General features: G+C 40.5%; 3 protein-coding genes across 5 annotated transcripts; all 3 read right to left on the minus strand.

Annotated features, from left to right (window-relative positions):
• Positions 1–273: 273 nt before the first annotated feature.
• Positions 274–15,983, minus strand: LOC136445944 (protein-arginine deiminase type-2-like). 2 transcript variants are annotated; one of them, XM_066444179.1, is made up of 16 exons: positions 15,788–15,983; positions 12,889–13,081; positions 12,427–12,558; positions 11,863–11,983; positions 10,327–10,458; positions 9,073–9,240; positions 7,545–7,723; positions 7,092–7,178; positions 6,514–6,645; positions 5,767–5,877; positions 5,009–5,160; positions 4,243–4,390; positions 3,354–3,447; positions 2,845–2,933; positions 2,197–2,305; positions 274–1,631 (listed from the first exon to the last, which is right to left on the minus strand). In XM_066444179.1, the coding sequence occupies exons 1-16, from the start codon at positions 15,955–15,957 to the stop codon at positions 1,378–1,380; spliced, it is 2,271 nt and encodes a 756-aa protein (XP_066300276.1). In that variant the 5' UTR covers positions 15,958–15,983; the 3' UTR covers positions 274–1,377. The 2 variants fall into 2 exon arrangements, with proteins under 2 accessions (XP_066300276.1, XP_066300277.1); XM_066444180.1 differs by lacking the exon at positions 9,073–9,240.
• A 1,364-nt stretch (positions 15,984–17,347) lies between these two features.
• LOC136446059 (uncharacterized) lies at positions 17,348–20,079 on the minus strand. The gene is made up of 3 exons (XM_066444334.1): positions 19,400–20,079; positions 18,661–18,811; positions 17,348–17,483 (listed from the first exon to the last, which is right to left on the minus strand). The coding sequence occupies exons 1-3, from the start codon at positions 19,725–19,727 to the stop codon at positions 17,429–17,431; spliced, it is 534 nt and encodes a 177-aa protein (XP_066300431.1). The 5' UTR covers positions 19,728–20,079; the 3' UTR covers positions 17,348–17,428.
• A 1,124-nt stretch (positions 20,080–21,203) lies between these two features.
• Positions 21,204–24,240, minus strand: LOC136446174 (uncharacterized). Of its 2 annotated transcripts, none has more exons than XM_066444491.1 (3): positions 23,806–24,240; positions 22,744–22,897; positions 21,204–21,945 (listed from the first exon to the last, which is right to left on the minus strand). In XM_066444491.1, exons 1-3 carry the CDS (start codon positions 24,149–24,151, stop codon positions 21,852–21,854), a joined length of 594 nt encoding a protein of 197 aa, XP_066300588.1. In that variant the 5' UTR covers positions 24,152–24,240; the 3' UTR covers positions 21,204–21,851. The 2 variants fall into 2 exon arrangements, with proteins under 2 accessions (XP_066300588.1, XP_066300587.1); XM_066444490.1 differs by having other exon boundaries at positions 21,204–21,948.
• Positions 24,241–24,729: the final 489 nt, after the last annotated feature.

The raw sequence follows: 24,729 nt of genomic DNA on the forward strand, positions 1-24,729 counted from the left end.
AAATGCAGAAATGTTTGCGGTGGTTTTATGTTCGCGGTTGTCGCAGTAAATTCTTTACCAGGAACTCAAGACTGTAGCGCTACTATTGTTTCAAACGCGAACTCAAAACCACCGCGAACATTCCATTTTCTACCTACCGCAAAATTAAATCACCGCGAACATTCCTTTGTTTTATATTATCATATCATCTACGGATATCGGCTCCCAGATTCAAAAAATATTTCTTCCATACAGCTAGAAGAATACGTGCAAGAAAAAATTTCATACTAGCAATTTTCGGTCGCTTAAGGATTAAGCAGTTTTTATTCCGTGTAATTCTCCGCAAATAACAATCGTTGGCATTAATTTGGTAAAGAAAATATCACATATGGGCCCCAGCTCTACATTGTACTGGTTAAGGAGAGAAGTTTGGAATTTTCCTTCCGTCACAATGACAAGCATAACACAATGCAAAGACGTATCATATTTCAAATTATAAAATCATAATCTTCCTATATAACACACTGCTGAAGTCTTTGAATGTATTTAGTAATCGGTAGCATATTATACGAAATCATTACTATCATGACAAAGACTACTTTACAAAATTGACATTTACCATTGACCTCGCCCAACGCTTTATTACTTTAAAAAGAAAGTCCTATACTGCATGCAGTACATTAATACTTACAAAATAGCTATATCTTGACCAGTGTTCCATAAAACGTCAACTAACACTAAGTGAAAAAAATAACACACATTCATTCTTTTTCCATACTGAAAGATGGTAAAAATTAGAACTAAGACATACGACTAAAAACGTCTATGTTAAGTCCTCACATGGATTTTATTCAACTTGTTTAATTATTTTCTGATCAGCATAAAGCCTAGATAATCGCTGAATAGTTGTAGTCGGTGTTTTAATTTCGACTGATACGCTTTACTGCGCATGCTTATCATCGTTAACAGTACCTGCATCAATATTTATAGTACGTCGTATGATACATGAAATTCATCAAAACCTCTTAAAGGAAACCAAAGCAATATTAGGCTCCGAAAAACCGTATTTTGAAAGTCAAATTTACTCAGTCATTTCTATACATGATTAGTTCAAACAACACTATCACAATGTATAGCAACGTCCGTTATGCAAAAATAAGACGTTATTGTGACGTGAGAACCCACTGAAAAACATGGCTGGAGTTTTTGAAAGCTCACGAAGCTAAGGGGATCATCGTACGGCACGATTTTGCACGGTTTTAAAATCCTAAAATTATAAATTTATCACGCAAATGTGCTAAACAATGTTAGTAAATGTCACTACCATAAAGATTTCAGAATTTTTTTTTTTTTCATTTCCATTTTTTGGCCCTAATATTGCTTTGGTTGCCTTTAAAGCTAAGGTTCAACATGCCACCATTTGTAGTTGAACGGTTTCCTCAGGGTGTTTGTGCCACAGTGAACCTCCCCCATCATCAGGTGATAGGAGCTCCAGTCGTCAATGAAGTTACAACTGAGCCCCAGCGGTTCCAGAAGCGACTTCACGTACGATTCGAATGCGCATGCGCCGGCGACGATTGGCCCAAAGGGTTTTGGGATTCCAAGATGGCGGCCAAGCACAATCATGTTGACCATGTCAGGAAAGAACGCCCCTGCAAAATTACCATCGGGGAACATTTAACGATTGCAGAATAGCAAAAGCTGCCAAAAGACATGAAACATTTGACACAAGCATCTCTCAGATGAGTTGCTTTACATGAAACAACATGCCATAATGATATTGAATTTCACTTCATTATGGACTGTGTAACTTATGCTGATGACCGACAAAAAGTGTTACAATCTATTGAATGTACGTCCGACACAATATTACCACCAACCAGGGCAGAGATATTCAATATGACATTATAATGTCCTGTTCATATATCCACCTATGTAGGTAAATTTGTATATAACTCGGTGCAAAACGAGACAATATCATACATTCCTGACACAGCATACTGTTACCAACATATTGTATGTAGAGCGTTAGTATGTGCATTATTCTATAGATCATTTCTACTGTTAGTCATAGATTAGATTAGTTCCTTATATTTGTCAACAATTAGCAATAGCTCAATTCTAATGTTGCCATACATTGTACCAGTCAAATTGTCGCGCAATTAAGTTATTCTATATCATTACAGAATCATAATGATACAGATGGAACAATTTTACCTGCTCCCCTTCCTCCCTCGTCCTTGAACAATACTGGAATGTCGATGATGTCACCTTCAGTCAGACCCAGCTCTCGCTTCAGTTTGTCACGATTCCAGTCGATGTCATCCTTGTAAAGCAAAATGGGTGACGTAACAATTATAGACTACGTACTGCTATCTTGGAAGAAGTCAAAACAGCAAGAAAACACAATTTGAAATACGATGTGTTGGTTGCAGTTTATGAAATGTAAGGATGGGTTGTGCTATCTCAAAATGACGTCATCCTATTGTGTCTGCAAATGGCGACATTTTGGGATATCCCAAACCTGCTTCAGAGCAGCTTTGGGATGGGAAGCGTCTATGGGATACAACAGGGTCGTGTGGCGTAACGGCAGGATTTTCGACTCAGAACCCTGACGCCACCGATGTTGTGCCCTTGGGAAAAATGCACTTTATACGATTTTCCCCACTCCACCCAAGTGTAAAAAAACGGGTACATTATGTGCGTGGGCCACGACATCAGCAATAGCTGTCTGCGTCCCTCGTGTATTGCACTGTTGCAATTCCAATAAAATCCACAAATCCAAAGGATGAATGGGATGTGGCGTTTTATCAAAGTTCTATCTTGTCCGTCATGGAAACTGGTCACCACCATAAACTGACAAACCTGAAATACTTGGTTTTCCTCCCTCAACTTGCTATCCTGCAACAATTGGTCTACCGTGACAGCAGCTGGTGTTCCGTATCTCTCTTTTCCTGCAGAAAGAATAACGTTTATAAGTTAGCAAATCAAACAAGCAACGATAACAGTTGTCTATTTGTTTGAACCTTTGTTTATTCATGATAAGCTCAAATCGGCACGCAGGCCGCTTTTCATTGAGGTCATGAGGGAAGAGGTAAGGGCCAGATACTATACAGCAGAGATACACAGTCATTTGAGTCCTAATAATTCTATCAACATATACCATTACATATTTATGGCACAGCAATATACAATTGCTACAACATACAACACATGGTGGGTTGAAAGCTGGTTCATGGTCCGTGTCCGTTCGTTTTGTTCATTTCCGTTACTTCAAGAGTCTCTTAAAGGAAGTCAGATTCGGAGCCGTACGTGCGTAGCATCTTTAATCAAACCATATCAAAATCATTAACATATCTGCTGACAGCTGATACCTTCGAAGAGAGAAGCGCTCCCGTGTCCTTGACTCTGAAGCCATCCTAAGTACGCGTAGAAGGCATCTGGACTGGCTAGTAGTAACCGGAAACCCTGAACAAAATGTGATTTATAAATATGATAAGACAAAGATAGCTGATAAGTTGATGCCATTTGAAAATATGATTAGAAATATGCTAAGACAAACCTAACAAGTGGATGCAATTTCAAAATGTGATTAAGAAATATGATAAGACAAAGATAGCTGATAATTTGATGCCATTTGAAAATATGATTAGAAATATGCTAAGACAAACCTAACAAGTGGATGCAATTTCAAAATGTGATTAAGAAATATGATAAGACAAAGATAGCTGATAAGTTGATGCCATTTGAAAATATGATTAGAAATATGCTAAGACAAACCTAACAAGTGGATGCAATTTCAAAATGTGATTAAGAAATATGATAAGACAAAGATAGCTGATAATTTGATGCCATTTGAAAATATGATTAGAAATATGCTTAGACAAACCTAACAAGTGGATGCAATTTCAAAATGTGATTAAGAAATATGATAAGACATCGCTAATAAGTTAATGACATTTTAAAATGAGATTAAGAAACATGATAAGATATTGTTAATAAGTTGATGTCATTTCAAGCTGTGATCAAGGAATATGATAAGACAACGCTAATAAGTTTACGCCATTTCAAATTTTTTATATGAAAAATAAATGAATAAGTAATAAAGTGATTAAGTAATAAAAACATGCTTACTAACGTATGGAATAGATATCAACATGTGAAAAGGTATTGAAAGAGCGCATACTATAAGCACACTTTATGTCCGCTTCTTATATTTAAAGACGAGGACAAGAAAGCGACAATGAAAGAACATAGACTTGCCTTTCCTCCCCTTGCTGGAATAAACGTCATAAACTCATCAATATGACCGACTGCTAACCAATCAGAGTAGAGCTCTACCGGTGACTGGACTCTCTGTGCCTTCAGAAAACTGCGAACAACTTTCATCATCCGCCGCCCGTATTGGTTCCTGGTGACACATGTTAATGTAATTAGCTACAAACCACTCAACAGTCATGACCATAGTACGCATGTTTTAAAACATGCGATTCAAAACTAGAGGCACTTCATTACAAAAGAATGGCGTCGGAGGGCAATATCTAATCATTTCGTTAAATGGCGAAGTACTTCAAATCAAACGTTAAGTTATTCATAACAAGCCATAAGGCCTATTTGGTTATGCTAGCCCTAGCTTAGCGAAATTACAAACACATTCTATCTATGCGTAGGCTGTCTCAGGAATAATTTTCCAAAGACAAAAACGTAAGAGTGTTTATTTCTACTACACTGCGTTCAGCGACCGAAGGGTTGTTAAGCCTCCCTCTCACTGGACCCGCGGCACGCTGGCAGCGTCGCTGCGGCCGATCGAATTGCATATTGACAAAGCACTCAACGAATTTCATCGACAAAAACGAATCTTTTTAAGCTTTGTGTGCTTTGTTGTCTTTTTGGTCATACTTGTACGTTTTGAATGATATTCCCATTATAAAGTCAAAGGTAACGCAAATCCAGTTTAGGACGCAGCGACGCTGCCAGCGTGCTGCGAGTCCAGTGAGAGGGGGGCTTAAGAAGTGAAAAAAAAGCATACGTAGGGGAGGTAGATCCGATCAGAATGCGTCCAAGCGGATATTTCTTGCCGTTTGCTGTCACTGGTGGGCTGACTTCCAGGTTACCGAAGGAGTCCAGGGAGTTAGGCTCCTTGTCGGGATTAAAACGGGTCACATAGCCGAAGTCTTTACCCTTGTAAAAACAAAGAATTACTAAGCGTTATCATCAATATCGTATCTAAAAATTAAACTGCAGAGTAGTGATCTCTATACTACTTGTCTTCTGTTGTTCTCTTGGATGTCCAACGACCGCGTCGTCCAACAAGAATTCAAAATTAGCTTGCAGAGGACAATGTGTATGTGAGATGGAATTTTCATATTTTCGACTTATATTGTTTATTATTCATTCGCATGAATGCGGAGATAAACATGGCAAAAAACATGCAGGGGGGGGCAGAAGCCTATGTGGCTTTTCGTGGGCCTCCCTCGAAACTGGACAATAGGAATTTTTAAAATTGGACACAATCGAAATTAAGCAAAATTAAGAAAAGAAAAAATTAAAAATCATACCATAAATCCTAATGAAACAAATGAAAGAGAAGAGGAATCACAAAGTCAATTTGGAGTTGAAAACATAATAAGTATGATTACGCTTGTCAGCCTTACGGCACAGCAACATCATTGAACCCACTACTACCATTGCCACTAAACCATACGTCCAACAAGCAATCTAAGACCCTACGGTACGGTCGGCTGTCTCATCTTTAATTGTAATTATTTTTAAGAGTAGATATCTTACGAGAAGCTGCATCTTGGGGAAGTTTTGAAGACCTCGGTCCCGAGGAGAATCCAGTACGACGGGCATGACGTCCTTTCCCGGAACCTGGGAGTACCCGAGCTCGATTTCATCCTGCAAAACACAGCAAGTATATCTGTCAAAAACTTGACGTTTAGATTTGACTACAAGGACAAGCAATACGTACCACATCTTATGATGTTTCGATACTCTGCTTGTTAAACTGATATGCGCCACTATAATTTATTAATAATAACCCCTACTTTTACACATTCACGGGTGAACAAAAAGCTACTTAAAATCACAGAACCCACATATTCGAGAAAAGTGGGATTTTTCGTCTTCCATAAATATATTGCCACCAAAAAAAAGGTCAAACCCAGCTTGTCTAGATATAGCAACAGTCGTATTTAGTATTAGTAGCTTATAGTTACAACAAAGTCAGTCACAGTTCACTGACACATGTATGTTTTTCCCTATGTTTCTACAATGTATTTGCAAGTAGCCCACGGGCTAGCCTGACGAATCGCGCTCCTAGTGGCCAGCCGGCCTCTAACCGCCATCCCCCTAGCTGGGGGTCAGTAACCTCCGACCGAGAGCTTGTGTAAATACAGGCTAGCCCACGGGCATGAACTTGTAACATATTTCACATACAACTTAAGATGATATAATGATGTCAACGTTAAAGTCAATTCAGACTCGAGGATAATCTCCGCAAGGCAGCATTGGATAGCAATGGCGTCGCCCTACCTGCATCCACCTGTCACCCCTGTTGACCGTGTGCGGTACGATGACCAACGGCACGCTTGCCGCTGACGTCACTTCCTGTAGCTCTTGGATGAAGCTGAGGTTTTTTCCATCTTCCATTTCACACACGAAAGCCTAAGAACATGCCAAGTCTTTAAGTAAGAACACTTCAGAGCTCATAAAGCCTTGTCGTAAAGGTTAATGTTGTCAGCGACATTGACAGAAACACGGCAATGGTAAGTAACATGGTAAGTAAGTACTCTAGCAAATAAGAAACCATCTTGCAGTTACAAGTGCGCATGTGCAAGTGATCCATTGTGGTCCTGATTAAAGTTCAAAGTTCATTGAATAGTAAACAATCTCGATCTCTTATTATCTGAATATGTTTGCAGTGTTCTGTGTTTCAGTCACTTTCACCATCTTTCTGTCGTGTGGTAAAAAAAAATCGAAGCTAGGTGGGGAGAGAATATCTGTAACTTTGATAACGATCACAAGACATCACTCGATCGCGCATGCATACTTGAAATGGTGAAATGGCTTATTCTACAGCTTCAAAATATGCTTATGTTAAAACAGTTTACCTCTATAGGAGGAAGTGTGTTAGGTGTCATGATCCAGGGAGCAACTTGGAAAACGGCTGTGTCTTCAAAGATGGGTGAGCCTCGTCCCTGTAAAAGTAGGCCAAGTTACTAGTAAGTAATAAATGCACAATTTTTCTCTGTCAATAAGATCCAATAACAGAAAATAAGGGATTCCAATTCTATAAACTCTATGAATATTTTTCTTTAGCCTGTGTTATGGTTTTATGAGGGAGGGAGGGAGGGAGGGAGGGAGGGAGGGAGGGAGGGAGGGAGGGAGGGAGGGAGGGAGGGAGGGAGGGAGGGAGGGAGGGAGGGAGGGAGGGAGGGAGGGAGGGAGGGAGGGAGGGAGGGAGGGAGGGAGGGAGGGAGGGAGGGAGGGAGGGAGGGAGGGAGGGAGGGAGGGAGGGAGGGAGGGAGGGAGGGAGGGAGGGAGAAAGTCGGGATAACACTCACCCTTTGCAGTGTTAGTGTGATTGACACCTGTCCATCAAACATCAAGTCAGGATAGTGTAGCCCCTCCACAGCGAACTCGTACGTGGCAGTGTTGTCTCTCATGTCCACGCGATACTCCAACTCCACCACATTGGCCTTATTTGGTCCAATCACGTGTGTCTCACTCTTTAGAGGTGTATCTGTGAAAACGAGTCCATGTGATCAATTTTCTAAAATCATATAATCAATACTCTATCATTCTGTAATCAATTTTCTTTACGTCTGTAATCAATATTCTATCATTCTGTAATCAATATTCTAAAATTCTGAATTTTTACAGGTTTTTTTTTTCGAACGTATTCTTCATCTGAATTCTTTGATAAGCAAATATTGCGGATGATACAGAATGAAAGAAGAAAGATAAACAGGTTAACAAAAGGTAAGCCACACCGTTTCTGTTCGTTGTATTTCCGTCTATTGGTTTGAAAAACAATACTTCAAACAGACATTTCTCTTCATATAAACATGACAACATATGGGATTTTTAAAACGGCATAGCGAAAAATTGTGATGTTCGCTAGACATAGACATGTCGACAAGTATATTATCTATCAAGGGATGAGCATAAACAGTTTATAAGTTCTAAATGTTCTAGGTCTATGGTATGCAAACAAAGTAGGTATGCCACCATGAAAAAGTCACGCGTGGCATTGTAACTGCTTTAGAAAGTACATACGAAAGACAGCTGTTATGGTTTCTGACAAAAAGAGGACGAAAAGTGGCGAGAGGAAACGTTGATGAAATGTTCACTTACTATCAACGTTGAGCAACATATCGTGGCGATAAATTGTTCTTTTATCGCGATGACAAGGAGTGCAAAACATCCATCTAGCGACAAAGAATGAAACTGCACATGTAGTAACCCAGACATAGAACACGTCACACATGTTGTCATAGAATGTGGATAAGGGAAAACAAAGACGTAATAACAAGACAGGTCGATGAATGCATACGTACGTAGACTCGATGAAAGGCATGTACACCGAAGACAGCCGCCATATTTGTACCAAGAAGGTTAGAACACAACAAACCTTGCTTGTATACATGATATAAAGGAATAGAGACAAAAACTTCATGACGAAGGATGACAAGACACGGTCGATGAAGAGAAAACGAACACGCATATCCAGGAACATTGAAAAGGACAACCACATTCAAACAATACATAATTTTATTGAAGAGTGACATGGACAAAACCGTAATGACAAGAAGGCGGGGACAACATGTAGAAGATAGAATGAGCACAATACATGTATTAGGTCGTGAAGAGAAGTAAACATGTCAGAAAACGTCAATAGGCTAAATCAAAACAAAAACACATACGGAAACATAATGTTCTGTCAAAAAGAAAATAATAAACCATCCAAATAACAGACACCATGACAAGACAAAGGTTGAAAAAGTACGTTACAGAAGTCATAGAAACACACTCCAAATACATCCAACGATGACGTCCCTTCAAGACTCTCCGACTCCTGTATGACTTTACCTTCTTTTGGTGGTTCGTCTTTGTCGAGTTTGTCTTCAACCAGGTTTCCTAATCGATCTCGCATCTCCTCCATGTTAAGCCCGATATCGGGGGTCTCTTCGTCAGGCTTTGTCAAAAACTCGTTCAGCATTTTGGAAAGATCTTCCAACCTTCTGTCCTCCTTGATCACTGAGATTGAAGAAATGTATTTTCTGATGTCCCAAAGAAGAGGGCCGACCATTTCCAAGAAAGGAATGGAGCACTACTTCAAGAGAAGAAAGAGTTCTTAGGAGACCAAGGACGCCCTAAATCCAACTAGAAGGTTAAAAAAGTTAAAGTACTCCCCGCAGGTGCATAAGGCGGCGCCCATCTCCATTTCTGTAGCCCTGAGCCACACAACTTTTGTGCAAGTCACTACAGCAGGGGGCTAGTCCACTGGTAGTGAAGTGTGTTTAACTTCCATACCCTTCCCAAATGCTGAGTGCTAAGCAGAGAGAGCAGTATGTACCATTTTTTTTAGTCTTTGGTATGACCCGGCCGGGGTTCGAACTCACGACCTACCGCATGCAAGGCGAACACTCTACCCACTAGGCCATTGCACGAACTAGAAGGTAGTGGTCATAATATAAGTGCCAATCTATAGCCATAGATTCTGAGAAGTTCAATTGCGAATCCTTCAGATTAATGTTAGAGATAGAGGAGTGCTCTTTGTATAGATTTGCTAATCTTGGATGAGTGTCTTGTTAATAGTACAATTTATTATAGAATCAACGTTAAACTATTTGAGGGAAATGCAAGGAGTTAGTGGTTTATCTTGTAAGTAGGACATGCTCCTGAAAAGTACTGGGGAATTACATGTTAAGACAGCAGTTATCTAAGATGCAATGTTTTGATTATGCAACATACAAGCATTTCATATAAGCAACAAAATACGGTCAAGGCAAGCAAACTTACTCGTACGCTGAAGTTACATTATCACCATACGTGTTAAGCGTTTGGTATACGTAAGTTTGCGAATACTTTGCATAATCGACGAGAATTAAACATTTCCATCAAAGCCTGTTATATGCCATTACTTGCAAGGTGATGAGTGTGTCACGGTGTGTGTGTGTGTGTTTGTGTGTGTGTGTGTGTGTGTGTGTGTGTGTGTGTGTGTGTGTGTGTGTGTGTGTGTGTGTGTGTGTGTGTGTGTTTGTGTGTTATCATACCTGTGATACTATACAATTTCAAACAAAAAGGTTGACATGACTAGAATAATATCTTAACCTGTCCTACCGTCAGGTTGAAGACAGAATATCCCGATCTTCTCTGCAGTCTCTGGCGGTGTACTCAGTCTTATAGAGTAGTCCACGGGTAGCTTCAGTGGACCACGCATGCGCACAACCATCGGGCTCATGTCCTTCACATCTAATCAACATAAAGAAACTAATATGTAAGAATACAGCTGGGTTTAAACATCGTAAATGTTCAAAACAACAAGAAAGGGGGGCTGGCAGAAGCATGCTGAGTATTGAATATTTTTTGCTGTACAAACTTTACATATCATAAAGTACCCAATAGAGTACTAGTCAGCGCACTTACGTTTTACCACCCTGTCTTTTAGATAACAAGACCGTCTTTTAGATAACAAGTCCGTCAATTACGTACTCCTCCTCTCATTGATCTATTTACTGGTTGTAACGTAACATGACCTATTTACGTGCAGAACCTATTTACGTCCGGTTTGGCTCATGTCCACATGTCGCGGTGTATTATGCCAAAGCCTGTTCTCATGAGCAATAAAGAACATCCTAAGTATGATCCTTAGCCATTTCTTTAATTTTTGCACGGCAAAACATAATGGCCATGCGTTTACCACGTGAACGCCATGTGCCGCGCATGTGGGGGGAAATTTACAGATAAACATTGTTTTTTTTCCATCGCGTTAAGCAAGTGGGCGGACAGACATAGTGATTTTACTATCATTTGTCTGCAGACTACTTTGGACAGTTACTGTGCATTTTTTTCTGGTCTATGTTCTTCAAGCATAGCGCTAGAAGGGAAAAGATTCAGAAGTGGACGATAATGGGTTACCCTAGCACAATTCTTCATCATATACCTCAGAATAAATACATGCTCGCATGGCGTTAAACAGGCGGAGAAAAACTTACAGACCATGCATTTTCTTTTTAGAAGAGCTGATATTTCTGCCCATGGGTTTGAATTTTGGCTCTGTCCACGCGGTTTTAAGATAAATACGTTTTGAATGAATTGGACGTTAACTGGTTACCTTACGTTAAATTGTTATCAACATGAATGACGATCATGTTAAAGAGGAGTGCTCTTTTGCATAGATTGATACTCGAGGATGAGTGTTTTGTTGATAGTACAATGTAGTATGGTATCGATGTTAAACTACTTGTTCTAATCATTAAGGTAAAATGTAATTGTTATCAACATGAATGACGATCATTTTTTTTAAATCCTCCCACACCATAATTGATGTATAGGGCGGTGCCCATCTCCGTTTCATAGCCCTGGGGCCACACTGTGGTGCAATCACTGCAGCAGGGGGCTAGTCTACTGGCAGTGGAGTGTGTTTAACTTCCATACTGTTTCATAAGCATGTACCATTTTTATAAAGTCTTTGGTATGACTCAATGCGCCTCTTGTCCAGAGGTGTCCTACCTGGGGCTTGAACCCCGGTCCTTCTGGTCCAAGTAATTTGAACCAGATGTGGCAGAGTAGCAAAGGCGCAGACCACTACACCACAGGGACACCCCCGAATGACGATCATAGTGTAAATATAACTGTTAAAAGTCAGAAACCTACCCAGTGGTCCGTCAATCCGACTGTTTTTGTGATCGGGGTCAAAGGTTCCGTCGAAGTCATCGTTGTCGTTGTTGACCAGAAGTACAGCTCCATGTCCCCTGGGACCCCACTCCCACGTGCTCTTTAGGGGTGGATAAAACATGTACAATTGAAACAGCAGATTCAGCTCAGAGATTCTATCTTGAATCTATATTTATCTGTTTATACGTTTCTGTATAAGTTTTGTTCCTTCTGTATAAAGTTTTGTTCCTGATTGATTGTCTGACTGTCTAGTTGTTGGTTTGTTTTCATAGCTGTCTGTCTGTCTGTCTATGTCTGAGAAAAGCCGCACGTATTTCTGCAATTCTCAATATACATAATGCAGCATTACCAAACATACTCGCGGTCTGTTGAACAAGAGGGTCACAAAGGTGTTAAGTCTTATTACACTGTTTTTTTTTTTTTTTACCTGTCCTTGCAATTAGTATAATGCATACCAGTAGATAAAGAGGTATCAGCAAGGCATTTAATTTCCCACACCGTAGCGATGGCAATTCAATTTCTAATTTGTGACTTTTGAAATACCTTGTGGGGGTTGTTGACCTCCACGACCCCGTCTCTGTCACAGTCCACGTCCAGAGACAGGAAGTACGCCGTCAGACTCAGCTCCGCCTGCCCCGCCACACGGCCGTTAGCGTCCGCGAATTCAAACGTCACCTGGGAGGACCGAAACGTCGATGCGATACCATTACTGGTGCGATACCATTACCGGTGCGATACCATTTTAAGGAAAAAATGACATTACCTATACAATCATAATATATAGGATCTCATACTTCATGTATTTTTCGCACAATGGAACTGGTCATGCTTCGTAGAACTTTTAGATGCTAAACCTAACTAAGACTATAACGTTACCTGTTCTGTTTTAAAATCAAGCGAAATACTTAGAGATTAGGCTTGTTTAACCACAGTAAAAGAAAAATAAAACGAAGTCTTTGAGATACAACATTAACACACAGGATTTTGCAGATGACAGAAACTCACCAGTTTGTCGTCTTTTTCTTTGCTATGGCTTCGTGCGTACACGTACACAACCATCTTCTTGGCAAGGGCGCTGTCCATCCCGCCTGCAGCGACGTTTCCTGTCGCACGGGGGCGCTCATCCTTCATGCTTACTATGACATCATCTTTTGGGTATGGTGTGATTTCGTATGAAACTGCCTCATCACCGGCTATGCTAAAATATAAGGAGAATATCAAAAATTAGCATTAGATGTTAATCATATGCATATTGGTAAAATCAATACGTCCCTGTAGCTCAATTGGTAGCGGCTTCGCAGTTGAGCCTCCTGTTTCCAATTAGTTGGATCCGGGAGACCCCGGATCGAATCCCGGGAAGGGTATCCTTGTCGGAGCTTCACCGTCTTTCGGAAGAGACGAAAAGCGGGGGTCCCGTGTTCGAGGAGGTGCCTCGAGTACGTTACAACAGCCTCAATACTCACATCGGTACCTACTGGCTGAAAGTAGGTACCGATGACTAGAGGTCAGAGGTCAGCTCTAGGGACGCCCGCCATCCGTGGTTGCTCAGCTACAACAGACTCTTTTTTACTCCTAGTTACAACATTTGGTAACGATTTCTTCCAAAAACTTTGTCAAGGAGGTAGAGAGTAGCCTAGTACTACTAAAAAAGGGAAATTTCTGTCAAAATCAGGCAGAACTTGAGTTTTGTTGCAGGGAGAAGCGCGGATGGGGAGTCGCTATTGAGTGGCCAAAAATGCTAAACCTTTGTTTCTGCGACCTGTATTTTATATGGATGTGACGATAACGTTATGTTATTACATGTATTGCCATCTTAGAGAAGATGTTTACCATTCTAAAAGCTAGTCAAGTCACGTTTCGATAGAGAAGTCTTGTGATTAAGGCTTCTGTTCCACCCACACAACTACAGAGAACAAAAGAATCACTCAACTAGATACATGTAAGTCAATAGGAAGTGGAGATTTGTGTGCTGTTACTGACGGATTCGGTGTTCAGTAACCGTCTTTTGTCGTCAGTCGCTGACGCGAAAGACAGTAGATGCTATACGAAACGTCTGACCGTTTGCAAAAACATACCCAGTTGCTTTAGTAACTTCTGTAAAGAGTTAATCTTGAATTTAGTACCTGGATGTCTAACCTTCATCGATGCATCCTTTATAAACTGTGTCTTTGATACGTTGATGAAGGTTAGACATCCAGGCAATACGATTTTTTTTCAACCTTTATCTAACCTCGAAAGTATGCAAAACATACACTCATTCGGCCGAGGCCGTTTTTCAAGAGTTCAAGGGAGGAGGTCAGGGGTCCGTTCAACGTACTGACATCGAAAAATAGAACATAATTGTTATACAAAGATAACGTTACAATCAGTATTCCATAATCATATTCAGCATATAAAGAAGTCGACGATATAACATCATTTCCATATTCGGTAATCATAGTCAGTTCATAGTTACTCGTCGCAACATATTTTTAAATGTTGCAACTGAAGGCGCCGTTCTCAAGTTTGGTGTCAGACTATTCCATAGAGTACTAGTAGTACCTGAGTAGGAGATAGACCTTCTATATACTTCTCTACGGACCATTGGTACACACAGTAGGTTAGACTCGCTTTGTCGTGTTGTTACGCCAAAAGTACTCAAGCCAAAAGTACTCAAGCCACTGGATAAAAGTTTGAAACAGTCAGATAGCGGATGCTGTCTAAAAACGTCTGACCGTTTCAAAATGTTATCCAGTTGCTTGAGTAACTGTTTTTGGCGTAACTGTGTCTTTGGTTTGCCAATGGGATTATATGTATGTATTTGTGGAAGAGTGAATAATACTAACATACACACGCTTTTCAACACTCGACTGACCCTGTTTGTGTTAGTAGGGTGTCAGCCCTGAGGGGTCGCAGTAAAAAAGTGACAGTTGACTAGAGAAACCTAGGTACTCCCGCCAACCACTAGCGGAAGAATCCGGTTGTACTACCCCTTTTGCTATTTCAAACCCGAGAAATAGCAAGTACAGATACCAGTTGTATCAAAATTATTAAAAAAAATATACACAAAAAGATTTATCTCCTAGAGTTGCATCCGAGTCTGTATTCAGGTACTGAAATCCACCATTGTTTTGCTGTGCTTAGCCGACTGGATCGACTATACCACCTGTAAATCACTTTGTCAGACTATCAGTTTCCCTAATTACCATACACTGACCCAACGCGTCCTACGTGTAATTTAGCGTGGGTTAGGGGGTCCTTTCTGAGAAAACGAGAAAAGGACGCTTCCTGAAGCTGTTCTTACAATCAAAGCACAATCCAAGTGAACACCTGTACATATCTTAGAATATGTACGAAACATAAAAAGGCGCACACAATGAATAAGGTAGGAACACGTAAAGCTGTCTATTGTTACTGCAACGCAGGTGTTTTTCACTCAGGTGGCGTCCTGGGAATAATTACAAAGGTGAGCTATTGTTCCCACAGACAACACAGCGTTTGGGTGGATCCGACGTGCACATCTATGCATGAAGTATGTCACTCTACCTCAGTACACAGCACGCTTTGCGTTCTCTCTATTTGAAATGAGGTGTCCAGTTACTTATGACAGTGAGTTCTAAGCCTATTTCGCCAGTGGCCAACCGGGCGTATCCTTAAGACCTGTGTGGGGTCAGTTCAGATATGCAAGGAATACAAGGTTGTCAAAACATGCGGCAAATGGTAGTATAGAAGTGTTGCATCTACAAAGTATTGACATAATTACAGCGTGGGAAATGTGGTGACTTTGTGAATATCGTGTTTCGGTTTGTAAATAAAACGTCGGTGGCTTGAACGGTACAGGAACGATACCGATGACAGTCGTCTAAAAAGACGGAAGACATGGCGACCTACCCCGCCCACTTTCAACTTGACTCTCGCCACTTACTTGCTCAGATCCACGGCAAGATACTGTCCCACGACGATCACCTCACTCCGAGACACCCCACGCGTTAGCCGGATCGTTCTCGCCTTGACGGCGGGCTTAGGTTTAGGCGGCGGGGGCTTCGGTTCACGGGACGCCCCATCCCCTAACAGCTTGCCGAGACACTTCCCCATGGCGTTATGCACGGATACGCTGCACTTCTCGTATTTATGGATAGGCGGCGCTAGTCGTCTTTCTGGTATGACGTGTTGTCTGAGCTCCGTGAAAGTAAACAGAAGTGGCTATCCTTGGCATCCACGCTTGTCGCGCCACATACTTGCAAAGACATTACTGGTGCATATTCAAACAGCAAACTAAGGTCATTAGCAAAATCAACGCAGGGTTATATAAGGCCAAGGAATCATAGACATTCGAGACCTTTCGTTTCATTTTTGTCGCCAACGGGCCATACTGATTTAATTATATGGATGACATCATCTAGGAATCCTAAAACTGATGCGAGCTTTGGGGAAAAATGTTGCCTTCATTATGAAATCTATAGTGGTCAGGAAGGTTTAACAAATGACTAAACACACAGAACAGCGTATACCCAAAATAAATATAACAACTTGTTTTATCACCTAACACTACGGGTCGTCTATAACATGAAAAACATATTTAACAATAAATTTCATATATGTTTCATTTACTTTTATCATAATGGCTTTATTTCGTTTGTATTTTCTCCACAACTAAGTGTTGCTTAAACTGCTGACATAGGCCCTTTTCTAGTAAAATGTGAACATCTTCAAACATTATATCTATCTAAGAAAAGGAATGCACAAGAAAATGTGTGTTTTTTTAATACTTTATTTGAAGTAGAAGATTGAAATCTAATCCATTTAGAGGTTAATGTGCTGTAGTCAAATACATGCATAGTGACACCGACATCATTATCGTTTTATCAAAAGAACATTCTACTTTGCACGACAATTGAAAGTCTACCTAGCTTGGTGTGATGCAGAAGTTAGATCAAGGTATATATATATATATATAGATAGATTAACTTGGTCATCAGTGTCCCTTGATTACAGAAAGATGATGACGTCTAATTAGATTATTTTACACGACATTTTCAGCTTTTATCCTGAATCTATTCGTATGCATCGTTGTGTCATATTGTGTTATATGAATTTGTACATGTTGTTGCAAACCGTTTGAGTAATAGATCATTATGACTAAACTAAAATGATACGTCGATATGAAATAGCCATTTGCACCGATATTCTATTAATACACTCGAATTAGTACACTCAATATCTTCTGGACTGCACACACATTAACCACTTGAGTGCATATTAAAAGAAGAAAAAAGTCAGCTTAAAGAGGCATCTTACAATTCCACACCTCAAATAGTGATTTGCGGACTTGTAACGTTACATAGTAGAGAACTACTGTCAGATGTAGGCCTGAAAGTGCAAAAATGTCTGAAATTATCGATATCTGACCGAAGCTTAAGTATAATTGCTAATTACAAACTGAAGTTACTGAAAATGTATTAAGTACAATGTACAGGGCTGTATATAGACCTAATATTATTAGGAATTGTACAATCTGTGAAAATGTAGTTTTTTATCTTTTTTTCAGATATTGTTGTCAGTTTGGCTATCTCATCTTGAGATCACGAGTCACTATTGTTTGAGACCGCTGCACGGTGTTCCTGTGAAAACAAAAGCCACAAGAGTCAGTAGAACACAAACCTCCGTGAAGTGATTACTCGTACTGTGTTTGCGGTATGGACTAATCATTCTAACTTTATTGCAGAAACAATTGCACAACAATTATAAGGTGTTTAGTTCTTTAAAACCTGATTCAGTCTATGTCCACGTATATTACATGTAGTTGTTTATCATAACATTCAAAAAGGTGTGTATGCACCTGTTTGCAACCCCCTCCCTTTTACGTTGTGATAAACTCAAATAAACTAGAGTTGAGTATTTGTGCTACATATACTTCAGGTTTGTTAGTTTAGTGATTATGGGATATTTTTATGAATATGAGTTGGTATTGATTTTCTTTTTATTTGGGTTGAATGTGTGATAGTTGTGTGCCGATTTGTTAGAAATAGAGAGAACGCTAGCGATCCCCCAAAACACCTCTCTCAAAAACTGGTAGGGCGACCCTGTGACGTCACAATTCAAGATGACGGCCACCACACATGCCAACCGATCCAATAAAGGTTTTACTACGCAAACCTGACACCAAAGGCAGCGGCCTTACCTCTGCTTGGAGGATAGGAAATTAGCTCAAGACAGTAAGAGCACGCTACCATTATTTTATTAAGCGACCAACAGTTTTTTTTTTAATGGACTGTACCACATTACTTTCAAGATCAAGGAGGTTAACCTCCTTGTCAAGATGAAGGTATTTGTCTATAATTCTGCATTTCTTGAAAATACTGCTACGGTACCCGAAAGCATCATACATTGCCTGGACCAGAATAGGTACCAAAATGCTAAATTTCACAAGAATTCATCAAAATGATCCAACGTTATAAATACGAACACAAACCGAAACTAAAACAATACCCCTGTTGGAGGTCATTCACGAAGCAAACAAGAAGTTGGTTAGTTTCTGTCGGCCATTTTGTTTCAGTTTGACCTTTGACCTATATCTGAAGTAAACGTTGACCAACCGTAAAATTTCACGCTTCTTTCGTTACAATCAAAGCTTCGTAATTGTCCTTTAACTGAAGATTCTACAAGATGAGAACCGATATCAGGCAAGGTATGTGCAATCATGCATAATCTCAGATAAAAAAAACACACAGAAATTTCAAATGATGTTACTGACTGAATACGGAATTTGTAATTTTCTCAAGATAGTCTGTGTCTCACCTGTTATTTGTGATCTCTAAAAACGACGCCTTTAGCCGGGCAAGTTTTCTCCTGGCGGGACTACACACAAACTGCTGGAGCCAGTAATAAGCCTTCTTGACTGGGCTGGGGGAAAGTGCACCCGAGTCCTTCAGGGGGTCTTGACTGTAAACTAGTTGATAAAGGATAGAGGTTATGTTAAGTCTTTAAAATGTGCTGTTGTTGGATCAAAACTTTTCGTTAGTACAGTACTAGTACTCGTTATCCTCGGAGGCACTCCTGCACTTATAGAATGGAAAATGATTTAGAACTATACATAACCGTCAACTTTCCTACCATCGTAGTGAAATGGAACATACAATTTCTATATTCGTTATAATCGCAAATTATAGAAAAGCCTAGTCGTAGATATCCACAATATGTTATGCACGGAACTCTAATTTTTATATCTTGGAGGAAACGCGATTATCTTTGTGCAATTTTAGTGCTAGAAGTCGAACATCAAACAAAACATGTCAGTCTCAATTCTTGAACTTAATGATAACATATGTTTCCTGACCGAAACTTTATAACATTGGCAGAACATTTTTCAAACCATGTATGATTCAAATGATTGTGTTTGTAGCAAAGTGTCCACGTTCATGCCAGGATTCACGAATAGGGCCAATGGCTTGCCCAAGCACGGACACGAAATCTGGTACAAACAGGTGTTTTTTTCTAGCAAACAAGGCCACCAACTTAGTTATACGACAGTGATTACCTGTTATGTTTGAGAGAGTAAGATTTTTTTGCCTCCGCCTTTCGTTCCTTTCATCATAAGTCGAGGTGTTTTTGATAACAATGGTGTCTTCTTCTTGTTGTAGTCTGTGTCCCACTATCATCAACTTGTCTAACCGTCTCGATTCTTCTTTCAGCGCGAAGGTCTGTCGTCTCAGCTTGCTGTTTAAAACCTCATTTTTCAGTTCCTGTTCTCGATTCAAAACGTCGGTAAGGTCCCAGAATGAATCGTCTTTCGCGATCTGTTGCTCAAAGTGGATGGCATATTTCAATCTTCTTCTTTCGTTCAGAGATCCCAGTAACTTGCTCATGGTTGAAGAGGACTGTCTCAGACATTAGGGCTATCCGTAGGATTATTCATGGCAAATCATACCACCTAAAATACCAGTTCGCCGACCCCTGAAGTGTTGGGCATTGTTATGCCCCTTGTTGCCCCCGGGACGTTCTGTGCACTGTACCAGATAATCAGTCCCTAGATTTAGAACGAAACAACGGGTGTGGAAAAAAATCAAGCCTTGGGAAAATGTAGTCTCCAAGCAGATGTAGTGCATACGGCTCAGATCATTTGATTAGCCTCTCCCAGGCTTTAGGCGTGGCTGGAAAGACTAGAAATCGGTCAAATAAAGTTGGCCAGTCGATAGGTACAGTTTGACACGTCGGGAAACTGTACCTATCATCTGGCCAACTTTATTTGACCGATTTCTAGTCTATCCAGCCCTGTATGGGGCCTGGTAGAGGCTAGTATTTGGCACACCTTACCAGAACACCTTTGTGACCGTGAGAGAAAACAAATACTGAAAAAGGTGCACGTAGTCTACTAAAACACACACTAAACTCCGCAAAATGTTATGCACGACTGAAGTGACGTCAAGTAGCCTACGGGATATTTTGATAGCTGGTACTAGCGCTAATACTACAGGTTTAGGGATAGGCTAGAACAAGAAATAAAGGAAGAGAATTAGGTTATAGAAATCTGCATTTTTTTCAAATTGTGTATGGTGCATTTTTTTTCTTTTATTCGCTAATATTTCACCCCTATTTAGAACGTATATCACTAGTACTACTTCCTATGCATCATTCAAATGTTTACTTATTTATTTCTTTATACTGGTTCAGCATGTACATCGTATTAACATGCCAGGGTTGCCCAACTAGAGAAACCAACTAGAGAAAGCAATTTCTAAGGGCTAACCTTGGGTGTTTCTCAGCCACTGACTGTTTGCAGTTAGTTAGTTCAAATCCTCCCACACCATAAGGTGCCCATCTCCGTTTCATAGCCCTGGGCCACACTGTGGTGCAATCACTGCAGCAGGGGGCTAGTCCACTGGCAGTGGAGTGTGTTTAACTTCCATACTGTTTCATAAGTATGTACCATTTTCATAAAGTCTTTGACTCAATGCGCCTCTTAATCTTGTCAAGAGGCCTAGGTGTCCTACCCAGGAGTTGAACTCGGGCCTTCTGGTTCCAAGTACTGTAATTCTTGATTTGTTAGCTGTAACTTAATTTTAGCTGATTTAACGGTCACTAGTCAACCGCTAAAATTTCATCATCGCTAATATTTGATCACTAATATTTGAGACAGCAATCTTTGTTCAAACCGTTAAGATTAAGTGCAGTGACCTACTCCATTTTCCCCAAACCGCTATATTTTCCTGCCGCTATATTAAAGTAATCAGAACCAGATGTGGTAAGTAACAGAAGCGCAGACCACTACACCACAGGGACACCCCCGACTGTTTGCTGTACAACACAAATATTTTGCAGTGACAACAGCTATGCACGAAGTGTTCCTCAGGATTACTGTACTTATCATTCTCGAAACATAGTATTTCTTACTATTTTCATTCCTATCATTGTCGATGGTGGGCGTTGCCTTCTCCATATGGGGCACATTGTTCGGTAATGTACTGTCATTGAGGATACAATTTACGTACAAATTACGGTACAATTAATGTGATATAATCAGCGAAGATAAGCAGATAAACATGGTAGCTGCTCGCTTACTTCTTACTATTAATATTTTCATTCCTATCATTGTCGATTTTGGGCGTTACCTTCTCCATATGGAACACATTGTTCGGTAATGTACTGTCATTGAGGATACAATTTACGTACAAATTACGGTACAATTAATGTGATATAATCAGCGCAGACAAGTAGATAAACATGGTAGCTGCTCGCTTACCCAATTAACTCCATGGTAGTTAAATCATTTAATTTATCACTTTCATTCTACAGCAAACATATGTAAATAAGGTCTAATACGGAAGCATTGAATACCAGTAAAACGTTATCATTCCATTTTGTATTTAACATTTTGTCCATCTTGACAATATCATCTACGCTTGAGATTGTCTTTTAAAGCCTGTACTTCAACTTCCTTTGTATTTGAAAAGCGAATCATATGCATCATTAAACTATTCTACTGACGCCAGTCATGCAACTACGGCACTTGAATCCCTTGTAGCTGAGTCCGGTATAGTTCCCTCAAACTGCCTTCGTCGCCGACGACTTTTATGACGCATTTTGCTCCTGAAAGAAAAAAAAGATGATTTATTACAAATTCAGTCAAGTAACATTCAAGACACAGATGTTACTGACTGTACATCTAAGGTGTCTACTTAATCATTGTTGTTGTTTTTTTCGACGTGTTTGTGTGTGTGTGTGTGTGCGTGTGTGTGTGTGTTTGTGTGTGTGTGTGCGTGTGTGTGTGCGTGCGTGTGTGTGCGTGTGTGTGTATGTGCGTGTGTTTGTGTGTGTATGTGTGTGTGTGTGTGTGTATGTGTGTGTGTGTGTGTGTGTGTGTGTGTGTGTGTGTGTGTTAGTGTAAGTTCTGAGTGTTTGGCTTTGTATGAGACGATATGTGTATCACTATGTCATATAAGTAATGTTGGAAACTCAAACAAAACGCCCCTTTGTCATCGTCGTGAGTATAAGTAATTATAACATAGCAAAGTCAATATTCAATAATCATGGTATCGATTACTCAGACCCATGGCCACAAGATTGCAGAGTGAGGGAAATATTCTTGATAAGAATCAAACTCTAATTTTACCCCCCGCACAGACACACTTTGCCATGGCTATTGTTCAAATATACTGTAAATGCAGAAATGTTCACGGTGGTTTTATGTTCGCGGTTTTCGCGGGACCGTTTCACCGCGAACTTAAAGCCACCGCATTTTTGTCCAATACTGTAGCAGTATGTGACTATAGCACTGCTGCAAACTTAAACCACCGTGAATACTCCATTTTCGCCTTAGCGCGAAATAAAAACCACGCGAACCTAAATACATTTACAGTAACACTCAAGTTGTTTTCTGCTTACCGCAAGTGGACATGCTCGAAGAATGAGTCTATAGCATTTCCCAGCTTCTTCTTCAGAGGCCCACAAACATTTCTCGCCCACCACGACTGCAAATTGCGTTCATTTTCAGCAATGGAGATGGTCGAATTCCTGACGTTCTGGTGGCCTCTTTCGGCTGAAGGATGAAACATAGATTGAGCAATGGTTAGAATGATGTTTTTAGTGGTCAGAAATTACCCGTGCAATGGCAACCTTTTTAGCGCTTAATTGGTGCAGGGTTTACAATCGCATAATACATATAAGGGCATATTTGCTCCACACTTGAATTTTTTGTAACAGTCGCAAGGGACTGGGCGGCAGCCATTCGGCACCACCAGGTGACATCAATATTACTTTCCCCAACCTTACCAGAAGTCAGGTACCCATTCACAGCTTGGTGGAGTTCGGAAATTCGTGTCTCTCCCAATGCCACAAAATCGATGACATGACAGGATTCGAACCCTGGACCACTTGGTTTTAGCCGAACACCCTGCCGTTACACCACACGACCCCACATTGTTTTAATAGTAAGCTATACACTAGGTCAAACATTTTTTTAAATGTCAAAATTTACCTATTTTTACCCGTTACCGTAAATGTATAATCTATGATAAGTGGTGTAACTTTTGAAGATTTACCTATTTTATGTCAAAGGTAAAGATTTACGTAAAAAGCACTCAAGAGAAGGGTTAGATACGTCTTTTTTTTTAAATTACATAATATACACCTCCAGGCATACATATCATATGTCAACATTCACAAACACTCCAAACATGCCTGCATCTGTGTTGCCCTACATGCAGTGAACTAGTAGCCTGGGTGCCAGACCACCGCGCTCCTGGCGCTAATCCTTCGGCCGGGGAAGCAACTTGCGCCGCCGCCACAGATAGCGCGATAGAAATTAGAGTTCGGCTGCCAAGAGCGCCTGGGTGCCAACTCTATCCACCGTGCTCTATCCCTACTAGGCTTCCCCGCCCAAAAGGGGTTATCGCATCGCATTGCGCGAACGGTCGGGTATCCAGGCTAGTGAAATAGAATTTGTACCTGTTTCTTTTCGTAGGTCCGGGTAGAGTTTGGACGTCCGAGAATCGTTGAAAGGGTTGTGTCTTTTCTGGGCTGTGGAACTGGAATCTGTCCTTTTCAAACGTGTCGATCCCTTCCCTTGGCCCACAATTATCAGTTTCTCCAACCGCTTGGCTTCTTGTTGTAGGGCAAGCATCAGCTGATCCACCTCGCTTCTCAAGAAGTTGTTCTCTTTCTTCAGCGACTCCTGCTGTTGTGCTAGGTTTCCGATGCAACCCTCGAGGTCGTCTTGTTTCGCCTTGATGCTGAACTGTTCCTGTCTGATGATGTTTCTCACCATTTGCTCAGTTACACCCTCAGTCGCCATCTTGTTTTGCTGCGATGGTTAGATCCTATCTGTGGAAAGCAGCCAGTGTTCCGGAGTCTACGAGCCTCCTTTGAAATACGTCCACCTCTTGAATGACCTGTAAACTACGAAAGCACACCGGCAAAACCAGTTTTATATTAAAAAAAAGGATTTCTTTCGACGTACATACAAATATGTCGCTCCGATTACCTGAGTACGCAATGAAATATAACTCATTTACGGTACCTACCGCATTCTCAACCAGCATTGTGACAGAATGCTGGTTGAGACAGAATGTTTTGCGATATGAATATTCATGAACTCAACAGAACAGGTTTCCACCAATCGTTGTCCTTGTCTATGCAGAGGATAATGAGATCTTTGGTAGAAATAAACAATACAGGTAATTATTCATAATCTAAAAAGCGACAAAACCTGAATTTGTATTTGGATATGGAGGATCTTCAAGTGGTTCAACGGGAACAGCGTTAATGTTTCATAATCTAAGATTCACAAGATCGTGGAGCGAGATACGGCGTGAATTCACAATCCATTGTCAAACCACGCAGTGGACGAACCCGGATAAACGATTTGACCTG

Source organism: Branchiostoma lanceolatum, chromosome 12, assembly GCF_035083965.1.
Source record: "Branchiostoma lanceolatum isolate klBraLanc5 chromosome 12, klBraLanc5.hap2, whole genome shotgun sequence".
Lineage (NCBI taxonomy): Eukaryota > Metazoa > Chordata > Leptocardii > Amphioxiformes > Branchiostomatidae > Branchiostoma > Branchiostoma lanceolatum.

What these genes read in the sequence shown, in the direction of transcription:
- LOC136445944 (XM_066444179.1), bottom strand. Translation starts at nt 15,957, where the DNA reads ATGGGGAAGTGTCTCGGCAAGCTGTTAGGGGATGGGGCGTCCCGTGAA. An exon ending in AAGAAAAAGACGACAAACTG is followed by an intron (nt 12,559 to 12,888) that starts GTGAGTTTCTGT and finishes CGGTCCTCCCAG; the next exon opens with GTGACGTTTGAATTCGCGGA. An exon ending in GAGCGCTTCTCTCTTCGAAG is followed by an intron (nt 2,934 to 3,353) that starts GTATCAGCTGTC and finishes TTCTTTCTGCAG; the next exon opens with GAAAAGAGAGATACGGAACA.
- LOC136446059 (XM_066444334.1), bottom strand. Translation starts at nt 19,727, where the DNA reads ATGAGCAAGTTACTGGGATCTCTGAACGAAAGAAGAAGATTGAAATAT. An exon ending in TACTCTCTCAAACATAACAG is followed by an intron (nt 18,812 to 19,399) that starts GTAATCACTGTC and finishes TTTATCAACTAG; the next exon opens with TTTACAGTCAAGACCCCCTG. An exon ending in TTAGAGATCACAAATAACAG is followed by an intron (nt 17,484 to 18,660) that starts GTGAGACACAGA and finishes TTGTTTTCACAG; the next exon opens with GAACACCGTGCAGCGGTCTC.
- LOC136446174 (XM_066444490.1), bottom strand. Translation starts at nt 24,151, where the DNA reads ATGGCGACTGAGGGTGTAACTGAGCAAATGGTGAGAAACATCATCAGA. An exon ending in GGACCTACGAAAAGAAACAG is followed by an intron (nt 22,898 to 23,805) that starts GTACAAATTCTA and finishes TTCATCCTTCAG; the next exon opens with CCGAAAGAGGCCACCAGAAC. An exon ending in TTCGAGCATGTCCACTTGCG is followed by an intron (nt 21,949 to 22,743) that starts GTAAGCAGAAAA and finishes TTTTTCTTTCAG; the next exon opens with GAGCAAAATGCGTCATAAAA.